The sequence below is a fragment of the Chanodichthys erythropterus genome, chromosome 23, assembly GCF_024489055.1.
Source record: "Chanodichthys erythropterus isolate Z2021 chromosome 23, ASM2448905v1, whole genome shotgun sequence".
Taxonomy (NCBI): Eukaryota; Metazoa; Chordata; class Actinopteri; order Cypriniformes; family Xenocyprididae; genus Chanodichthys; species Chanodichthys erythropterus.
Window position 1 is genome coordinate 25,655,338 of NC_090243.1, and position 21,828 is coordinate 25,677,165.

Genomic DNA, 21,828 nt, shown 5'->3' on the forward strand with positions numbered 1-21,828 from the left:
ATAGAGGTAAACTGAATTTGAACTATCATGAAAGAACATCCACCGAGTGCAGAAACGGATCAGGTGACCTGACCTCACAGGTCAGTCCATAAAGCTTTCTCAAAAACAAGTTCTCCATGTTCTTTCTCATGTCTACGTGCAGCCGGCTCCAACCTACACATCCAGACCTCTGCTTCCCTACTTTGTTTTCCTTCTCTGTCTCAGATGTCAGACCTCTGAGCAGCAACCCTTCCAGTTTGTACACCGAGTACGTCAAGTGGGCTCAACCAGTGACGTAACGGCCACACAGTTCAGTGTTTGTACATATTTTTATTTGACTGACAGCAAAGTCCACAATGGAAAAAATCACATTTGATCTTTAAGGATGGAAGAGGAACAGGAGACAACCAATTTCCTCTTCATCTCAAATGTGTGACGTTGGTGACAGTGCTATTAATATATCTCTGGGGGAGGCCAATTAGAGTTGTCACGATTTGCCTTTGCACAATTCATGGCATGGGAAGACGGCGTGAAATAACTGACCACTGAGCTTGAGATGTGCCACTCAGATAGGAGGAGCATTAATGTTGTGTGGGTGTATGCTGGGGGTGGTGGTCTTAACAAGCACATTCTGTGGAAATACAGACATGAGGCATGTTTTCATCAGCGGGGGGTGGATTGTGTTTGTACATGCTGATGTGTGTGTAAGTGTCAGGCGCTTTGACTAGTCTTGTTCGTGTAGTTCAGTAATAGGGCATTCGTCTGCAGTTCACGCAGTTTGGCTCACACTCTGAAACTGTGATTTCTTATCTACTGCATCAGGTAGGACCCTTTCTGATTTATATATAAATTATATTTAAATGTCATTATGAACAAGCAAAATGCACTGAAAGCTAAACCTGATTATTGAATTTGGAATTCACAAACATGCAGCTCAGATCTGAATCCATTAGATGCTGTATTTTGTACTTATTTCTAAATATATATAATGCTAAACTAAGAATCACTACACTCTGGTGGGTTAAATGTTTGCCCAACCTGCTGGGTAGTTTTATTTAACTCAGCTATTGTTTAAAATTATTGTATTGCTTGCTTAAAATGAACCTAAAGTATTTTGGAAATTAACATTTATTATTATGTATTAATAAGTCAATGGATAATAATAAATAATAATTAAAAAAAAAAAAAAAATGAAATTGCTTATTAATAAATGTTTATATTTTGATTATTATTGTTGCCTCTAGTAATTATGTGTCTCATTTTTAATTTACAACCTATTTTGGGTTCATTTTAAGCCAGACATATAGTAATAAACAATAGTTGAGTTTAATAAAACTGCCCAGCACATTGTGCAAACATTTAACCCAGCCTCTGGGTTTGTCTATTTACTGCTCCTAGAGTTTGCCCTCACTCCTAAATCTTAAACTTTAAAATGTATTAATAAAAAAAATAAAAAATGGAAGTGCCTATTTCTTTCTGCAACAGATATGAATGATACCTTAAACTTTGCAGCTTGTTGTAGATTTGTGATTTTGAGATGATCTGTGATCTTGTTTTTCACCTGGTGGATGATAAAATGAACTTTTGACTTGGGCCAGTTAGCAACCGCCGAGCAACCACTTAAAACTCCTTACAAACAGACTAGCAACACCTTAGAAACCACCCAGAACATCCTACTAACCCCATAGAAATGCAAATGCACTAAACACTTCTGGAATGGCAACCATCCAGTAGATGCTAGCAGTTTTGCATGAGCAAACACCACTCATATTTTCTTTAGGAAATGTAAAAATCTGCTAATTAAATATTGGTATCAAGAAATTGTATTGTAATTGGAGTTATTTTTGTCTGTTTAACACCAGTGAGTTATGTGAAGTTATTTGAAGTTATTTTACTAAAAGCTATGAGAGACTTAGCACTTTGTTTAGTATGGTATGTTGCTCTTATTATGCTTCACATACTCTATAAAGTATAGCATGGCTCATTTAAGAAGACGCCATTACAAAATGAGGACATACCATAGTCAAGTAGTCATTGTTGTTGGAAGGAAATTACTGTCTGCAATGTAACTTACAGACAGGATCTAGACTGACATTATATTGCTTTACTGTAACAATAAACTACATAAATGCAAAAATAGATCAGGGACAAATATAGTGTACACTGTGAATAATAAGAGCATACTTAGTATAAAGTGACAGGTGACTGTGTAGTTTTTTTTTTATTTTTATTTTTTTATACTCTACACAGTTTCTGTCAATAGAGTTGCATGTTAGCATGTTGCTAAGCTAATTAATAAGCCATAAAATAGTACCAGAGCGTCATTCAACAGCAACAAAGGGACCTGAACTCATTCACTTTTTAATGAGAGCTAGAGACCCAAGTTCAAGTTCTGGCTCCTTTACAATCCCGCCCCTCTCTCTCTCTCTCTCTCTCTCTCTCTCTCTCACATTGCTTTCTGTCTGCTCTGGAAGTCCCAGTCTTAGGTTAAAAGTCCAACGGTTGTATTCAAATATGCCCACTTCCCTACTATATCACAGGCGAAAAACAGTACGTGAAAAGTGTAGTATCTATGAATTCACAGTATTCAATAAACAAAAGATGAAAATGACCTACTATGTCTGCCAAGATAGTGAAGTGTGCATACAATGGATATTTTACTATCCCATGAGGCCACGGGAGAGGATTTGTGAATGGCAGTGAAGTGACGCGACTATTTGAAAGATTTTATTCTTTCCCCATTCAAGTTAATAGGTTAATAAGTTAATGTCCCCATTCAAGTTAAACTTCTGGGATAGTAAAGTGACCATCGTATGCACACTTCAGAATCTCACCAGAAGTAGTAGGTGATCCAGGTACTTTAATTAGTACTGTGAATTCAGACATACGTGTTTTTCTCCTACTATTTGATAGGGAAGTATGCAGTTTTGGATGCAGACTTTGATAACAGATAATGATAAATTACTCTATACTTATTACACATTTATTTTAAAACTATAGTTTTCAGTATCGAGATTTCCCAGTATTGAGAGTACTAATTGCAGAAATTATATATATATATATATATATATATATATATATATATATATATATATATATATATATATATATATATATATATATATATATATATATATATATATAATTTCTGCAATTAGTACTCTCAATACTGGGAAATCTCGATATATATATATATATATATATATATATATATATATATATATATATATATATATATATATATATATATATATATATATATATATATATATATATATATATATAACCCGATTCCAAAAAAGTTGGGACACTGTACAAATTGTGAATAAAAAAGGAATGCAATAATTTACAAATCTCATAAACTTATATTTTATTCACAATAGAATATGGATAACATATCAAATGTTGAAAGTGAGACATTTTGAAATGTCATGCCAAATATTGGCTCATTTTGGATTTCATGAGAGCTACACATTCCAAAAAAGTTGGGACAGGTAGCAATAAGAGGACGGAAAAGTTAAATGTACATATAAGGAACAGCTGGAGGACCAATTGGCAACTTATTAGGTCAATTGGCAACATGATTGGGTATAAAAAGAGCCTCTCAGAGTGGCAGTGTCTCTCAGAAGTCAAGATGGGCAGAGGATCACCAATTCCCCCAATGCTGCGGCCAAAAATAGTGGAGCAATATCAGAAAGGAGTTTCTCAGAGAAAAATTGCAAAGAGTTTGAAGTTATCATCATCTACAGTGCATAATATCATCCAAAGATTCAGAGAATCTGGAACAATCTCTGTGCGTAAGGGTCAAGGCCGGAAAAACATACTGGATGCCCGTGATCTTCAGGCCCTTAGACGGCACTGCATCACATACAGGAATGCTACTGTAATGGAAATCACAACATGGGCTCAGGAATACTTCCAGAAAACATTGTTGTCGGTGAACACAATCCACCATGCCATTCGCCGTTGCCGGCTAAAACTCTATAGGTCAAAAAAGAAGCCATATCTAAACATGATCCAGAAGCGCAGGCGTTTTCTCTGGGCCAAAGCTCATTTAAAATGGACTGTGGCAAAGTGGAAAACTGTTCTGTGGTCAGACGAATCAAAATTTGAAGTTCTTTTTGGAAAACTGGGACACCATGTCATCCGGACTAAAGAGGACAAGGACAACCCAAGTTGTTATCAGCGCTCAGTTCAGAAGCCTGCATCTCTGATGGTATGGGGTTGCATGAGTGCGTGTGGCATGGGCAGCTTACACATCTGGAAAGGCACCATCAATGCTGAAAGGTATATCCAAGTTCTAGAACAACATATGCTCCCATCCAGACGTCGTCTCTTTCAGGGAAGACCTTGCATTTTCCAACATGACAATGCCAGACCACATACTGCATCAATTACAACATCATGGCTGCGTAGAAGAAGGATCCGGGTACTGAAATGGCCAGCCTGCAGTCCAGATCTTTCACCCATAGAAAACATTTGGTGCATCATAAAGAGGAAGATGCGACAAAGAAGACCTAAGACAGTTGAGCAACTAGAATCCTGTATTAGACAAGAATGGGACAACATTCCTATTCCTAAACTTGAGCAACTTGTCTCCTCAGTCCCCAGACGTTTGCAGACTGTTATAAAAAGAAGAGGGGATGCCACACAGTGGTAAACATGGCCTTGTCCCAACTTTTTTGAGATGTGTTGATGGCATGAAATTTAAAATCAACAAATTTTTCCCTTAAAATGATAGATTTTCTCAGTTTAAACATTTGATATGTCATCTATGTTGTATTCTGAATAAAATATTGAAATTTGAAACTTCCACATCATTGCATTCTGTTTTTATTCATAATTTGTACAGTGTCTCAACTTTTTTTTGGAATATATATATATATATATGTGTGTGTGTGTGTGTGTGTGTGTGTGTGTCGCTAAATGTTGATAGATGACGTCATGCGGCACTTTATTTGCTTCTCTGCTGCTTCCCTTTTTGCTCACATAATATATTTTAATACAGCCAAATTCTTAATAAAATTGTTTCATTATATATTTTTCTAGTTTTCTAATTTTTTGTTGTCAGACAATATGAAATGGTGACTGAAATGCGGCCCATTAAGACTTCATACAGGGCTCGACATTAAGCCTTGTCATTCACTTGTACGAGTAAAACAGTTGCTTGTCTGGAAAAAAGAAACTAGTGTAAATAGAAATTTAAAATTTCTGAAACAATATCCTTACAGAATATTGCAGCGTTGACATATTTAAATCTGCATATTTGTGATAGATTTATGATTCATCTGTCATTTTAAATTCTTAAATTGGATCAATAAATTTAATTGGAATAAGACACTAAGGGCTGTTACCAGTCAAATTAAATCATTTACAAGTTTACAAAAAAATAAAAATAAATAAATAAAATTAAAAAAATACAACTGCATTAAATAATGTTATGGGGTTGTAAGAAAAGTTGGGGGGAAATTATACTTTTAAAAATTAAACTAAACCACCAGTAGGTGGCGTCAAGAAACCATCTTAATAAATGAGTCATTAATTTAAACGATTCATTCCAATGGCTGATTCATTCAAGAATGAAGCAGTTGTTTATGAATGTGTGATTGAATATTTAACTCAAAATGCTTCAAATTGCTGAATCATTCAGTAACGAAAACAAGGCTGAGCCTGCATCTCAATTAGCATCTATCCATCCTAAATAGTATGTAACATTATTAATATTCAATACTATTTAGGGCGGATAGGATTCACGTTGGATGCAGGGTGAGTGTTGCTATGCTATGGTTCTGCTGTGATCTTTGTTTGAAACTATTTTCGCTGCTAAAATAGAACAAAAAAAGTCAGTGTTCCTTCTAAAATGTAAGTGACTTAATATTAAATATTTGTTAACTGAACTGTTGTTTGAAATCAATGTCAATTTTTAATTGTGATGGTAGCCTATTTAGGAAAACAGCAATCTTGGTCGTGTGATATTGCTTAACTTTATCAAGTTATAAAAACTCCACATTTTGAATTTTTTACTGCAGTAACTTTAACTCAGTTTCTTTTTGTGTGTGCTTCACTCATGTTCCATTTTTCCTCGAGATGGTGTGCAAGCCTCAACAGTGCAACCTTGTTATCCTCAGTACATTACACAGCCTATTATGTTCCACTATCGATCGCAACTAACACTAAATGTAATATAATGATTGTCGTGTTTTTTTTTTGTTTTGTTTTTTTGTTTTTTTGTATTGATGTTTTAATCAGGTCCTTGTTCAGCCGGGCAGGTAAAATTCTCTTTCACTTGCCCCTTCAAAAAATCCACTTATCCCTGACTAATTGAAAAGCGTTAGTGTCGAGCCCTAACATGTTAAACCAGCGCTAAATCCTGATTTATAATCGAGACGTTGTCTGACAAAATCACAGTACACATAAGAAAAAGACAGTTGCTGTGGTTTATGTTATAAGTACACGTAAAATGATCACTCAGGTTAGAAGCAATAGTATCTATTTTATGTGTTCTCTGACAGAGTGCACAGCCTCAACTGAATGCGCTGCTCCTCTCAGCCACTCACGGAGCAGAGCAGACGCAGAGAGAGATGCGCCTGCGGCAGTGAGAGGGAAGCAAGATCTTGCGCTTGTGCGGCAGTTCCGGTGGGTCTCGGAAGCTAGATCAGGTTAACAAGTATATTTGTCACAACGTGCTTTCTTGGGGAAAAAAGTCGTAAAAGGGGTCTGAAAAGTCGCTAAGTTGGCAACACTGATGCAGCCTTCTGGAGGTCACAGATCGCTGCTATCGGCAACGGCGTTACGACAATTTTGCACCGGCTAGAGGCAATTACCAAACTGGTTCCGTGTGTGTATCACACCCATGTACATATGTTACGACAGCAAATCAATGTTATAAATTATGAAGGCTATATTCAATATAAACTGGTAGTATTATTTTTCTTCAAAACTATCTAAAAAAAAAAATAATGCCTGTAGGAATAAAATGTCATGCTATTTAATGACATTTAAGGTCTTAAAGGATTAGTCCACTTTTAAATAATATTTTCCTGTTAACTCACCTCCATGTCATCCAAGATGTTCATGTCTTTCTTTCGTCAGTTGAAAATAAATTAAGGTTTCTGATGAAAACATTCCAGGATTATTCTCCTTATAATGGACTTCAATGGGCACCAAACGGTTGAAGGAAAAGACCATTATTAGATAACTAGATAAGACCATTATTCCTCGTCTGGTATCATTTAAAGCTCTTTGAAGCTGCACTGAAACTGTAATTTTGACCTACGCGAAACTCCATCATTTTTTTATTTTTGCAAAGGTCCCTTTAGGGGCTCCGTACATTGAAGTCCACTATAAGGAGAAAAATCCTGGAATGTTTTTATCAAAAACGTTAATTTCTTTTCGACTGAAGAAAGAAGGACATGGACATCTTGGATGATATGGGGTGAGTAAATTATCAGGAAAATTGTATTTAAAAGTGAAATAATCCTTTAATTTTCGTAAAATCCATGTTACTTTTAATGCTTTTTAATGCCCCGCAGATACCCTGTATATATATATTCTGTGCAAACTGAATGCAATGTTTTCGGAAAATTAACTGCATGTTAATTGCATTTAAATGAAAATGTATTATAATTTAAATTTATATTAAAAGCAATTTGTTTCATTTCAGTGTGCTTTTAAATAGGACTTAAGTACATCTTTATATGTAATTTCACAATTGCTTAAATTATCGTTGAAATATGGTTGAAGTGCAGAATGTACTGACAAGCATTTATGGAACAAACAAAATAAAACATGATTTAAATATATTTGTAATTACACATTTATAACAATGAAGTTGCAGTTTAGTACATTTAAAATATCTTAACTCTAAATGTAAATAACACTACCGTTAAAATTAAAATCCAAGTACTTTACATGTGCTTTAGTTTGCTAGTAACACATCAAATACTTCTTTAAAGCATGATAAAATGTATTAAAACACGTAGCCTACTTAAAACTTTTAACTTGACTTTACAAAGTGCACTTTTTAAGAAACAATCATAAAAGTGCACACTACTCTCTTTAAGTACACATAAGTGGCCTTTTTTTCATTAATCTACAGGGTATATATATATATATATACTTTTATTATTCAACTTAGTGCAATTCTTTTTCACAAGGGTTCACAGTGCATTTTGGGATTGCCTCCTCTACAAATTATACATTTCTACCTTCAAATTTGGCAGCATAATTATACTTTTAGAACAGTCTCAGAACACACCTGTGACGCCTTAAAATGCTCCCTCTGCAGGCAGCTCTTTTGGAACAGAGTGATTGTGTAATATCACATTGTTAAAAAACATTAACATCTCTTGAGACAAATCCAATGTTTTATTGAGCTGCAGCCTTAAGGCTGACTAATATTTGTTGTCCAGAACTCCCATGGTGGCAGCTTGCATCTATCTGATGAGAACTTAAACACAATAACAGAAGCTATTGCTGTGTTGGGCTAACGTTTGTGCTCTGCTAAACAAAATGTCCGACAGATGTCCATGTCATTCCATCTGCTGTTAATCCAAACAGCAGTTTGCTTTAAAAGCCCAGTCAACAGAAATATATAAACCCCGTCTCTGCTGTCCCAGCGGGAGAGGAGAGATAATTGTTTTTTTAGTGGCCACACTTGTGCTGATGAGGTAAATTTCCATGTGGTACCTCTCCGAAGTGAGAGAAGAGCAGACTGAGTGAATCTTTAACTAGATCAGTGATGATTTTAGTGGCCAGTCTAACACTCTTCCAGATGGTGGCGCTCACACTACACTTCTGATTAAACAGAGTTCCTGGTAGATAGTTGTGTTGTTAGGGCAAGCAAACAATAGTTAAATCTCATGAAAATATATCCAGGTGACATTTCACCTCAAATCAACCTTAAAATTAAATAGACATTATACCTCACCACAACGATTTTCATTAGATTCTCAGAATAAATAAAAAAAAAACATTTTTTTTTTTTTGTTTTTTTTGTGAGCTTGATGTTACAATGAAGTTTTAATAAATGTATATTTTTTGTTTAAAAGGCTATATATATATATATATATATATATATATATATATATATATATATATATATATATATATATATATATATATAATATATATATATATATATAAAATGTTTCCATCCAGTGAGTCAAAGAGAACAAAATCATCACTTCCTGATAAACTGGTGCTAAAAATCACTAAGAAAAATGGAAGTTGCTGCAATAGAATAGTTTTCGTATATAATAAATGACATGTGCCTCAGACGAAACACAATAAACACTGTCATGTCATCTTGCATTCAGTTACCTGGTGTTTGTGAGCGCAATCATGTGAGGCGCTTCTGGGAGGGAACTTTACTGAACCACTTTAACGACAGACACTGCTCAAGCATTACAGAATGACCAAAACAGCATTAGATGTTGTGAAATGAGATCAGTCCACTGGTTAGTCCAGTTATGCCGCCCCATTGTCTTTTTTGATGTGCATCAAGGAATTTATTCAGTAAAAGTGTTTCCATCACAGTTTATACGCAAGTTCTCGTTTGAGCACATATGATTTTATGTGCATTTTTAGAAATTTATGCGCATCTTAGCGTTTTTTTCATGCAATATCCAAAATGCGCATAAAAATAGATAGCTAATGATAATCCTATTATAAGTGTTTATATTTTTGACCTGACTGGATGGTTTCGGTGGGAAATGGCGTACATACATCACTCACCCGTGCATATCCGTAAATAGAGAAAAGTGGCTCCGGCTACTTTGACATGAGTCTGGTGTGGGATTAGCATAGGTTAGTCGTCACAACAAGTGAAAAAGGTTGACATGGACCAGCTAAATGCGAACAGAGGAGAGTCTGTTGGCAAAAAGAGAACTCGACAGAGCTCGTAATAAAATAAGAATCAACATTGGCTTGGAATAATAAAAGTTCCACTACTCTCGAGACGTGTGTCGCGCTCGTCTCTCATTAGCAATCACTTCAGCTGCTTTGTTTCTGCTCCTGTTAAAGGGATAGTTCACCCAAAAATGAAAATTTGATATTTATCTCCTTACCCCCAGGGGCATCCAAGATGTAGGTGACTTTGTTTCTTCAGTACACAAATGATGATTTTTAACTGCAACGGTTGCTGTCTGTCAGTCGTATAATGCATGTCAATGGGTATTCCATCTATGAGAGTAAAAAAAAAAAAAAAACATGCACAGACAAATCCAAATTAAACCCTGCAGGCTCATGAGGACACATTGATGTCCTAAGACATGAAACGATCGGTTTGTGCGAGAAACCGAACAGTATTTATATAATTTTTAACCTCTAATACACCACTATGTCCAACTGCCTTGAGCGCGCGCACTGCATCCGGTGCGTGAGGTGTGTACGCGCTCTGCCGTAGTTTTTACATGGTGCCTGTAGTGCAATAGCTGTTATACAAATTTAAATCACTAAAAAAAAACATGGTTTTATTACATCAAAACTTTATTTTATTTTGTTACTTTTCGTGAGGGCAGCTTTACAAATAAAAAGGACGCATACAAAGATCTTGTTCACATACCTCAGTTGGATGTGGAAAAACCATAGGCACAGCTGATGGTTTAAAGGATTACTCCACTTTTAAATAAACTTTTTCCTAATAATTTACTCACCCCCATGTCATCCAAGATGTTCATGTCTTTCTTTCTTCAGTCGAGTAGAAATGAAGGTTTTTGATGAAAACATTCCAGGATTTTTCTCCTTATAGTGGACTTCAATGACCTCCAAACAAAGGTCAAAGTTACAGTTTCAGTTCAGCTTCAAAGGGCTTTAAACGATACCAGACGAGGAAAAAGGGTCTTTAATGCATTGTTCTGATGGCCCAGTCTTTCTTATATAGGCCAGCAGTTACCTCAAGAATATTACTCTGTGTTTCAGAAGCTTCATTTTGCTTTTGTGATGCACATCATCATCATGTAAAGTTACTGTCTGTTTCAGATTGAGTGCTGAAGTCACTGGTAGCTCTGGCAGTGTGTGATCTGGACAGACATGGAGGCTGTTCTCATTGAGTGCCAAGGCCCTGTTTTAATCATCTCAGACACCAGACATTCACTTAATTTTGCATTGTTAGAGTTGATGAAAAGCATATAAAAACAATCCAAATAAAACACTAAAAACAATGACACAGGCCTATTTAATTTGTTTACATGCACGTCACATTAACCAACATCAGAGAACAATGAACATGAAAGTGTTGTTGAATTATTGAAATCCTAACTTTATTAATCTCAGCGGGACTTCAAGTAAATATTTTAGTTCAACAGAGTTTGGCTAACAAAAACGTTTGGGAATCCCTGCCCTAATGTTAAAGAGATCAGAAATGGTAGAATTGTATAATGAGAAGAAATACTTTTGAATAATATTTTCAAATCTTAAACACAATCAACACAACATTATGGATTATTACATTTTGGATGATTTCACTTACCATTATAAAACACATGACCTGAAAGTTGGTCGTTTTTCAGTGCAACATATGGTCAAAGAACATACACAATGTATGCTTATATATATATATATATATATATATATATATATATATATATATATATATATATATATATATATATATATATATATATATATATATATATATATATATATATATATATATATATATATATATATATATATATACACACATATATGTGTATATATATATATATATATATATATATATATATATATATATATATATATATATATATATATGTGTGTATATATATATATATATATATATATATATATATATATATATATATATATATATATATATATATATATATATATATATATATATATATATATATATATATATATATATATATATATATATGTGTATAGTAATATAATATGTATTATTTCTCTAAATGGTAATTTACTCTTAACTAAATACAACCTGTTTTTGTTAATGAAAATCAGGATGTGCTCTTTTGAGGGTCCATGTTAAAGGGATAGTTCATTAAAAATAAAAATTCTGATGCCCTCATCTTATTTCAAAGTTGTATGACTAATTTTTTCATTGGACATATTTTGAAAACGTATCAGTGTTTTTTCCATACAATGGAAGTCAATAGGCACCAAAATGAGTTTTACTGGTTCCCAATGTTTTTCAGAATTTTTTCTTCACAAAAGAAAACATACTGGTTTCAAACGGGTGAGTAAATGATGACAAAATTGTATACCTTTAATCTATTATAATTGATTAGTACTTGGATACTAGTGATTCCCAAACAGGTGTGGAAAGATTTTGATGCTGCTTTGTTAAAGCTTTAAAAAAAAAAAAAAAAAAAAAAATTGTGACAAGTAAATGTGCAATTGCGTTACTTTGATTACAATTTTACATAATATCCAGTATAATATGAGAAAACAGGAAAAATGTGTAGTTTGGTGTTGATAAAGGAAGTTTGAGCCTTACTGACGTCGCTGTGGAGACTGGGAAACACTGGCTAAAATAAATTAAGAATTACACAAATAATCACACCATATATATATATATATATATATATATATATATATATATATATATATATATATATATATATATATATATATATATATATATATATATATATATATATATATATATATATATATATATACATTTTATTAGGACACAGATGTTTATTTCAGGCATTTTTGTTAACACTCTGCTGTCACTGAATGGCAAAAAGGTAGTACAGGCTACTAACCAAAATATTCAAGTTAAATCAAAAACCTCACAAATGAAATAAAAAAAATAAAAAAATAAATAAAATATAAAGTAATAATCTGTACTAGCCTAGACAAGCAGGGGTTATTCGCTGATTGTTTGCTGTGTCTGTAATCAATCAGGCAAAACAGCACAGATGATTTATCATATTACACAATATATTCATTGTTTTAAAAATGTCAACTGTTGCAGTTAATGCTAAACATTGAATCTTCATTGCTGTTTCGAAATAATCCATTAAATCAGTTCGATTTGAGCACAAATATTTTCAGTTCCATTCGTCTGCGTGTTGTCTCAAGGCCACGGCCACTATCATTAATATTCATGTATACCCCACCCACTGGAACAGTTTTTCCCAGGAACCGAATATTACACAAAGCCACAGAGCGCGTACACACCTCACGCACCGGATGCACGTGCACGTGCTCAAGGCAGTTGGACATAGTGGTGTATTAGAGGTAAACAAAAAAAAAAGGGTAACACTTTAATTGAAGGGGTGTGCATAAGACTGACATGACACCTTCATAATCATGACATGACACGTGTCATGAATATGAAGGAGGTTTTATGAATGTTTATGACAACTGTCATTAAGTGTCATTCGCTCAATTATGTCATTTTTAATGCAAAGATGACATTGTTTGAGATGTCCGAGTTATGACAACTTGACATAAACCAATACATCATAACCTGTCAGTGTCTTTGTCATGACAACTTGACATCATTTAGCTTCATGGGTTAACATTGCATTAAACTGTCATGTGGTTGGTTTTGACATTGGCTGTCATGAGGCCATTATAATAGTGTCATAAATATGTATCTTGAGCTCAAGTCATTTTCATTTCATGTTTTTTTTTTTTTTTTTTTTTTTTTTTAAGTTTCCTCCAACAGAAGGTCAGATAATAGACTATTTCAAATTTCGTAAAGAAGATGACACTGTTATAAAATAATGGTAACACTTTATTTTAGGGTCTTTTAACTTGTTGCTTATTACTATTAGCATTCATATGGCTAAAATATTGGCTGTTTATTAGTACTTATAAAGCACATATTAATGCCTTATTCTGCATGATCTTATTCTACATTCTTAATCCTACCCAATACCTAAACCCAACAATTAAATATAATAAGCAATAAATTAAGAGTTTATTGAGGGAAAAGTCATAGTTAATCGTTTATATATGTGTTCCCTATACTGAAGTGTTACCAAAATAATGTAATGTAATGTTAACCCATAAAGCTAAGTAGTTTTTTTTTTTTTTTTTTTTGTTTTTTGTTTTTTTGTTTATGACAGGTTATGATGTTTTGCTAATGTTAAGTTGTCATGTCAAAGACACTGACAGGTTATGATGTGTTGGTTTATGTCAAGTTGTCATAACTCGGACATCTCAAACAATGTCATCTTTGCATTAAAAATGACATAATTGAGCGAATGACACTTAATGACAGTTGTCATAAACATTCATAAAACCTCCTTCATATTCATGACACGTGTCATGTCATGATTATGAAGGTGTCATGTCAGTCAAGTAAAGTGTTACCAAAAAAGGATATAAATACTGTTCGGTTTCTCACACAAACAGATCGTTTTGTGTCTAAGGACATCAGGGTGTCGTCACAAGCCGCAGGGTTTAATTTGGATTTGTCTGTGCATGTTTTTTTTTTACTCTCATAGATTTTGTTCCCATTGACATGCATTATAGGACTGACAGAGTGCAACAGTTGGGGTTAAAAATCATCATTTGTGTTTTACTGAAGAAACAAAACACCTACATCTTGGATGCCCTGGGGGTAAGCAGATAAACATCAAATTTTCATTTTTGGGTGAACTATCCCTTTGATAATCTTATGCATAAACGATTTCTGCCTGAGCCCCGTCCAGATTCTTCAGCTGTAGACATGAAGACAACACCTCCCGTGATTCCGCGAAATCAAGGTGTCATCAAGCTACGCCTTTGTTTTGAATAAGCGACCAAAACATTTGTGCCTTTAAAGCACCCAAGAGTGTCAGCAAAAAGAACATGCGGCTTGCTAAATATTACTCTACTATGATCAATTCTGGTGAAAAAAAAAAAACAAAAACAAACAAACAAACAAAAAAATGTACACATGTCTCATGTACACCATCTAGCGTTTCACAATCAAGTCCAGTAAATGGTTGAAATACACCATTCTTATTTTTTTTTGCTATTTAATGGCATTTGGCAAACTAATGTAAAGGCAATTTCTGCCTTTAACGGTCTCCATTTAAAGTTTCCATTTGCTCTCCATTTAATGTAATTGCTGTCAGGGAGGAGCAATTGAGAGTAATTATCTAGTTTAAGAGTAGTTAATCTTGTGCTGTGTGTTCACAAAATCAGTTGTGGTCTTGTGTTTACAGACGTATTTGTTGCTATTATTGCATTGAATCCATAGAAACAGCATGAAAACACAATGCACGACTAAAAGTGGTCTAATCTTGCACATTTAGTTTCTGTGTTCCCTGAACAGTCAACTTTACAGCCGCCTACTGTTACACTCATTTAAAAAAGAAAACAGGACTAAATCAAATGGTGACATGTGCGGAACTGCTTTATTGCAGCAGGCCTGAGGAGGAGAAATGCAGGGGTGATATTTCATTATCCTGTTACCCTTGGCACCGCGACATTGTGCTCCTTCTTCAGCAATGAACTCCACATCTGCAACTGATATGGCGGGTGCTTTTACACAAGAATTCATGCTTTTTAAAGTGTCTCGTCTGTGAAACCAAAGAAACCCACATTCACTTGACAAATAAATGAAACGGCTCTAAAATGCGAGGAATGTAAATTAGGAATTGTATGGACACCTGCAGAGTGATGTGATTGTGATTGTATTTTATTTTTTTATTTATTTTTTTTTTTTTATGACAGTGTTGTGCATCCTTCAGAACCGATAAAGATCTAAATTCCAGTTTAGTTCCTGAATTTGAACTGAGGTGAGAAACAGGAAACAGAATTGTAATTTGAAATTAAATTGAAGGAAGTTTGTATACCTGCCGTAAGCTTTAGTTTTAAGCTTCGTTTTTATGTTTAATAATTATGAATTACCCATGAACATGTTATTATACACACAACATATGAGATATTGACATACGGGATGTTGTAGATTCCAGACATCGAAATTAACATGTATTAAAATGAAATGTAATGAATTAACCTTTAGTTTTTGGACTATATACATTCCCAGAATGCTCTAGTTTACAAACGTCTTGAAAATGACTCAGATTCAGAGGAAGTAAGCTTACAAAGTGATCTGTTTTGCCTCTTTGAATATAGAAATCTTAGTGATTAAAAATAAATCTACATAACAGGAGATAAATAAGCAAAATTAGTTATGTGAATGCATTCAATTATGCTTTCTCAAAGTAGAGTAATGCAATAGAGTAAATTCCCTCTTCATTGTGATTCAAATTGAAATGAATCCTGTGGTGTTTGAAATAACTGAAATGGCACAAATTCCCAAATTCTGATTTTTGCATAAGATTGCAGCTGAAACCATGCACAAAAACACTTTAGTGCGCCCCCTTGTGGCAAACTGAGGCCTATATGACCTTTGATAATTAAGTATGTAGAAAGGATTTTATTGTTAAAGTTTTGGACATTTATAAACAATGTTCTAAATGGATAATTTTTCCTCATTTTATTCTTGTAGCAGCATGCTCATTTTTTTAAACTGCAAACAGGTTTGATTTTCTCACAGGCACTTTCCACAGCCTAGACCCCTGGTGACCTGTTTATTTAGGTGTGCGCTGATTAGAAATTCTCATGCTGAGATCCTTTCAGCACAGTGTGTATGGAACATAACAACTCTGCAATGCTCTAATGCACTTCCCTCTCTCTTTCTATCTCCTTCATCAGTTAATGTTGTCGTTAGAAAAGCATGTGTACTGCCATGAGCACAGATACTGTAGAAGCTAACACTAGAACAGTAACTTTTTTTGTATGAATTTAACACATTATATGTGGCATTATTACACATCCCTAAACCCTAAAAAACAACCATCATAATACAACAGAATATAAATACATTTGTGATGTGCAAAATGTGGTTACTCTGTCAACCCCATCAGATTACAACGCCGAAAATCAGCTTAAAACGTTTCATTCTCGATTCATTAATTTATTGGGACATTCAGTGTCAAATCAAACAAATTTTGAAAACTTCCCTGGCTCAAATCTTTGATTTTGTTGATATTTTTTTTTTTTTTTTCTGTAGAAAGACAAACATTATTACTGATGAAAGACAAAATATTGAATGTCACAGTTACTGAGTAATCCACTATTTTGTAGAGGGGGGTCAAAATGACATTTTCACCTGAGATTTGGAGCCAAATTAGAGGGGTGAAAAAATGACTTTAGGAAGGTTTCAGCATCATTATTTGATTTTTGAGATTGGTAGGTCTATTAGTAAAATCTGTTGACTTTAGCAATCTTTGTTTCATTATATGCCAGCAGTGGGAGTTCAAAAATGGGCAAAAAGCACTTCTTGTGTTTTTTTGCCTTAAGTTTGCATGCCTGTAACTCAACAAGTATTACAGATATCTTAATATCCTTTTATATTCTGGTTCTTAACAAACTTTCCTTTTGGTATCTTTATTTTAAAGGCCCTTGATGGTTCAATTCCAGAGATATGGAGATCTTAATGTGGCTCCATGAGTAAATTGGTAAAATGGTCAAAGGCAAATGTGGGTCACTTTGCATACAGCTGATATATTTTTTATTATTATTTTTTTAAAGTATTGAAGATATTGAATAAAAAATAATGTTGAAACTCTAGAAATGTATCTTGTGTTTTTCTATCAACTCATTTGCATAAAGCATACATGTCTGAGTGCCATAAATATTAATTTGCCAAAGTGTGCATGCCTATAACTTTAAAAGCATTCAAGATATCTTAATATCCTTCTAGATTCTCATTATTAATAAACTTCCCTTTTTCATTGTGAATGCCCTATATAGTTCGGTCCCATAGATATGGGAATCTCAAAACAGCTCCATGTTCAAATTATTGAATTTCATCCATTTTCAGAGATCGAAAAGCTGATTCTTGAATTTAAAGAGGAATGTTTGAATGTCTGAAGAACAAATACGTTATCTTGTTTCCCTCCATCAAAATAATTGCATAAAACATAACTCTCTGAGTAATCACTGAAAATTGTTAAATTTAGACACATTAACTTGCTCTCTATATTTGAGTCAGTTTTAGGGATATTTGGAAGATGGGATTTTGTTCGATTTAACAGCTTCTGAAGCTATCAAGAGTTCAGATATGCACACTCTAAAAAATGCTGGGTTAAAAACAACCCAAGTTGGGTTGAAAATGGACAAACCCAGCGATTGGGTTGTTTTAACCCAGCGGTTGGGTTAAATTTTTGCCCAACCTGCTGGGTAGTTTTATTTAAACCAACTATTATTTAAAAATTGCTATATGGCTAGCTTAAAATGAACCCAAAATAGTTGGGAAATTAGAAACCAGATGCAATTAGAGGCAACAATAATAGACAAAAGGTGAATGTTTATTAATAAGCTTTAATATTTTATTAATATCAATTTAATAGTTTATTAATATAAATCTATTAATAAGCAATTTAATAAATGTTTATTGTTTAATAATTATTCATTGAACATTAATAAATGTTCATTTCCAACATACTTTGGGTTAATTTTAATTAAGCAATACAGTCATTTTTAAACAATAGTTGAGTTAAATAAAACTACCCAGCAGGTTGGGCAAACATTTAACCCTACCGCTGGGTTAAAATGACCCAATTGCTGGGTTTGTCCATTTTCAACCTAACTTGGGTTGTTTTTAACCCAGCATTTTTTTAGAGTGCAAATTCGTAACTACACGTTACTGCATTATTGACATCCCCATATCTTTGAGATTGAACCATAGAAAGAAAAGTTTCATAAATCACAAATCACTCAAAATTGTCACATCACCAATTGGTACCATTACATACTTACTTATGCAGATGATATTGTGCAATATACATACATATACTCAGTACACACAGAGTGTATACTTACAGTTATCAATACACATCATACACATTCTACATTACACTCTAAAAAATGCTGGGTTGTTTCAACCCAAGTTTGGGTCAAAAATGGACAAACCCAACCACTGGGTTAAATTTTTAAACAAATTCTTTTTAACCCAAAGATTGGGTTTGTCCATATTTGACCCAAATTTGGGTTGAAACAACCCAGCATTTTTTAGAGTGTATGTACACATATATACACACAATAATATACAAAGGTGTAGCAGATTATACATAAGCTGGATACGCAAATGTCATGGATGTGCATTGGATGGTATCCAGTGGTAGCAGATACATTGTTGAAAAGCGTGTGCCTGTCATAGACAGTTATACTAACAACATCCAACACATAAAACAACAAAAAAAAACAAGTAAAACATAAGAAAAAGTGCAGAGTTTTCTTGGAGCTCACAACATGGCTGCCATGCTTGGCGCCATCTTGTCTCATCTTAAGAACAAGAAGATATATTTAACACTTCATGAAGATAGAGAGAGAGAGAGAGAGAGAGAGAGAGAGAGAGAGAGATTGTTTTCGTGTTTCCATGACCATGAGAACTTTTTGATAAACACAGTACAATTTCACTGTCTCCACTCATTAATTAAGAGAGCATTTAAAGGGGTTCCAGGAGGTCAGATCAGTGTTATTTCAAAGGGCCTTTTTGAATGTTTAGTCATCAGGCATCTGTTTTTGATAGCATCTTATTTAACAGAAATAGCTTGATCAGTGAAGACAGTTTTAATGCGCAGAGCTTAATGAGGGGGCGTAGCAGGAGCTCTTTCATGGCCATGCGGCGTTTACGGCCTGTGGCTGTAGTAATGATGCCTCTTCCTCTGGGCTGTGGCTGACATTTTTCATTGCTCTCTTTTATAGGTGCCATTGAGGCCTTTACCCCAAAGCTGGTGTTGGCTACTCAAGACCTACCCTGTTGGTAGCAGAACCCATTTGTTTTCAAATAAGCAACAACTGTGGACCCAAAATGGAGAACAAAACCTCAGGAATGAGTGAGGGCCTCCACGTGAACTGCAGTATGTCTGGAAGACACGGCTTCATCTTCACCTTCATTCCTGTTGTCTACGGATGCAATTTTGTTATTGGGATCATTGGTAATAGCATGGTGGTGGCTGTCATCTACCGCTACATGAAGCTCAAAACAGTAGCAAACGTGTTTGTGCTCAATCTAGCTATATCAGACCTCACCTTCCTTATTACGCTGCCGTTGTGGGCCGCTTTCACAGCCACGGGTTACCACTGGCCGTTCGGCACCTTTCTGTGCAAGGCAAGCGCCGGAATGGTCATCTTCAACCTCTACACTAGTATATTCTTCCTCACCGCTCTCAGCATCGACCGATATCTTGCTATCGTGCACCCGGTGCGCTCCAGACGGCAGCGCACGCTTCTCTACGCTAACCTGACGTGTGTACTCATATGGGTGTTTGCTTTGCTCCTCAGTGCACCCACTGCTCTAAGCAGGGACGTGTACGACATTGGGAACTCGACATTGTGCGCTGTGTTGCACCACAGTGAGCAGATACACTTTCTAGTGACCCTTAGTGTGCTAAAAAGCGTTCTAGGTTTTCTTGTGCCTTTCCTTGTCATCATCACCTGCTATTGCCTTATCGGTCAGGCACTTCTGGGTTCCAGGGGTCTGTTGAGGAAAAGCGTTCGCTCTCGGGAGGACGAAACACTCCGGATGATAGCCGCTACTGTGTTAGCTTTCTTTGTTTGCTGGGCTCCTCACCAAGCTTTCCACTTCATGGAGCTGCTGGCCATGCTTGGCGTGGTGGAAAACTGCCAAACACTGGATGTTATTGACACAGCCATGCCATTTACCATCTGCATCTCCTATTTAAACAGTTGTGTAAACCCCATTCTCTACGGCTTTGTTGGACAAAATTTTCGCAAGAATCTACTGAGGTTGCTAGGCTGTGAATCTGGACAAACTCGCCGTCACTTTAGCATCAGCTCAAAGATGAATGTCCATTCCCATTGTACCTCTGGACTGCTCAACCTAACGAGCTCCAAGATCGATTCAGCATCTGCCGTTAAGACATCTTAGGTGGAAAAGTCATAGCTGAAATTCTGTATTTATCTGTGTTTTGGGATTTTAAGGTACTACAAGGTACAACATACTTGGCCAGTATTGTTAAATTAAGAAGTTAGTAACAATCCTCAAATGTCTGTGCCATTGACAAAGATGTGTTATCCTGCAGATAGCCCCTTGTGGGGGGAAAAAAAGTTGCATACATTAGCAAACATTTAAAAAGAATACTTATTATGGAAATAGTATATTTACTGGGTTAAAACATGGGTTGAAAATGGACACACTCAACTATTGTTTAAAAATGACTATGTCTGGCTTAAAATGAACACAAAAATAGGTTGGAAATTAAAAATCAGACACATGATTACTATAATAATCAAAAGGTGAACATTTTATTAATTTAATAAATGTTTATTGTTTAATTATTATTCATTAAACTTACATGTTAATTTATTAAACATATTCCAATTTCCAATTCCAAAGTCCTACTCAAAAATTCCAATTTCCAGCATACATTTGGTTCATTTTAAGCAAGCAATAAAGTAATTTTTAAACAATAGTTGAGTTAAATAAAACAGATTTTATTATATATATATATATATATATATATATATATATATATATATATATATATATATATATATATATATATATATATATATATATATATACATAATATTAAAACAACCCAATTACTGCAATTACTGAGTTTGTCAATTTTGTCAATTTATTGATTTATTTTTTTTAACCCAGCATTTTTTTTTTAGAGAATAATTAAAGTGATAGTTAAAAAGAAATGAAAATTGTGGGAAAAAAAAAAAAAAAAAAAAAAGGTTAATCTAGGTGCAGTTTATACAGTGAAGACTATGCAGTGTTATTTTACATTGGATTAGTCTACTTTATTCAATTTCTGTACCAGAAAACTGCTGTTAGGCCCTGCTGAAAATCAGTTTATTTCATTTGTATCATTGTTCTACTGTATTTATTTG

The 21,828-nt window shown here is 34.3% G+C and overlaps 1 protein-coding gene across 3 annotated transcripts; it reads left to right on the forward strand.

Moving 5' to 3' along the window:
• The first annotated feature begins 625 nt into the window (after positions 1 to 625).
• agtr1b (angiotensin II receptor, type 1b) lies at positions 626 to 21,391 on the forward strand. Of its 3 annotated transcripts, XM_067378595.1 has the most exons (3): positions 11,903 to 12,178; positions 14,437 to 14,524; positions 19,669 to 21,391. In XM_067378595.1, the coding sequence occupies exon 3, from the start codon at positions 19,775 to 19,777 to the stop codon at positions 20,852 to 20,854; it is 1,080 nt and encodes a 359-aa protein (XP_067234696.1). In that variant the 5' UTR covers positions 11,903 to 12,178; positions 14,437 to 14,524; positions 19,669 to 19,774; the 3' UTR covers positions 20,855 to 21,391. The 3 variants fall into 3 exon arrangements, 2 of the variants coding, with proteins under 2 accessions (XP_067234695.1, XP_067234696.1); XR_010893840.1 differs by lacking the exons at positions 11,903 to 12,178; positions 14,437 to 14,524; positions 19,669 to 21,391 and adding exons at positions 626 to 801; positions 10,960 to 11,487; XM_067378594.1 differs by lacking the exons at positions 11,903 to 12,178; positions 14,437 to 14,524 and adding an exon at positions 626 to 801.
• Positions 21,392 to 21,828: the final 437 nt, after the last annotated feature.

Excerpts from the sequence above, each read along its gene's own strand:
- agtr1b (XM_067378594.1), top strand. The coding sequence starts at position 19,775 with ATGGAGAACAAAACCTCAGGAATGAGTGAGGGCCTCCACGTGAACTGC.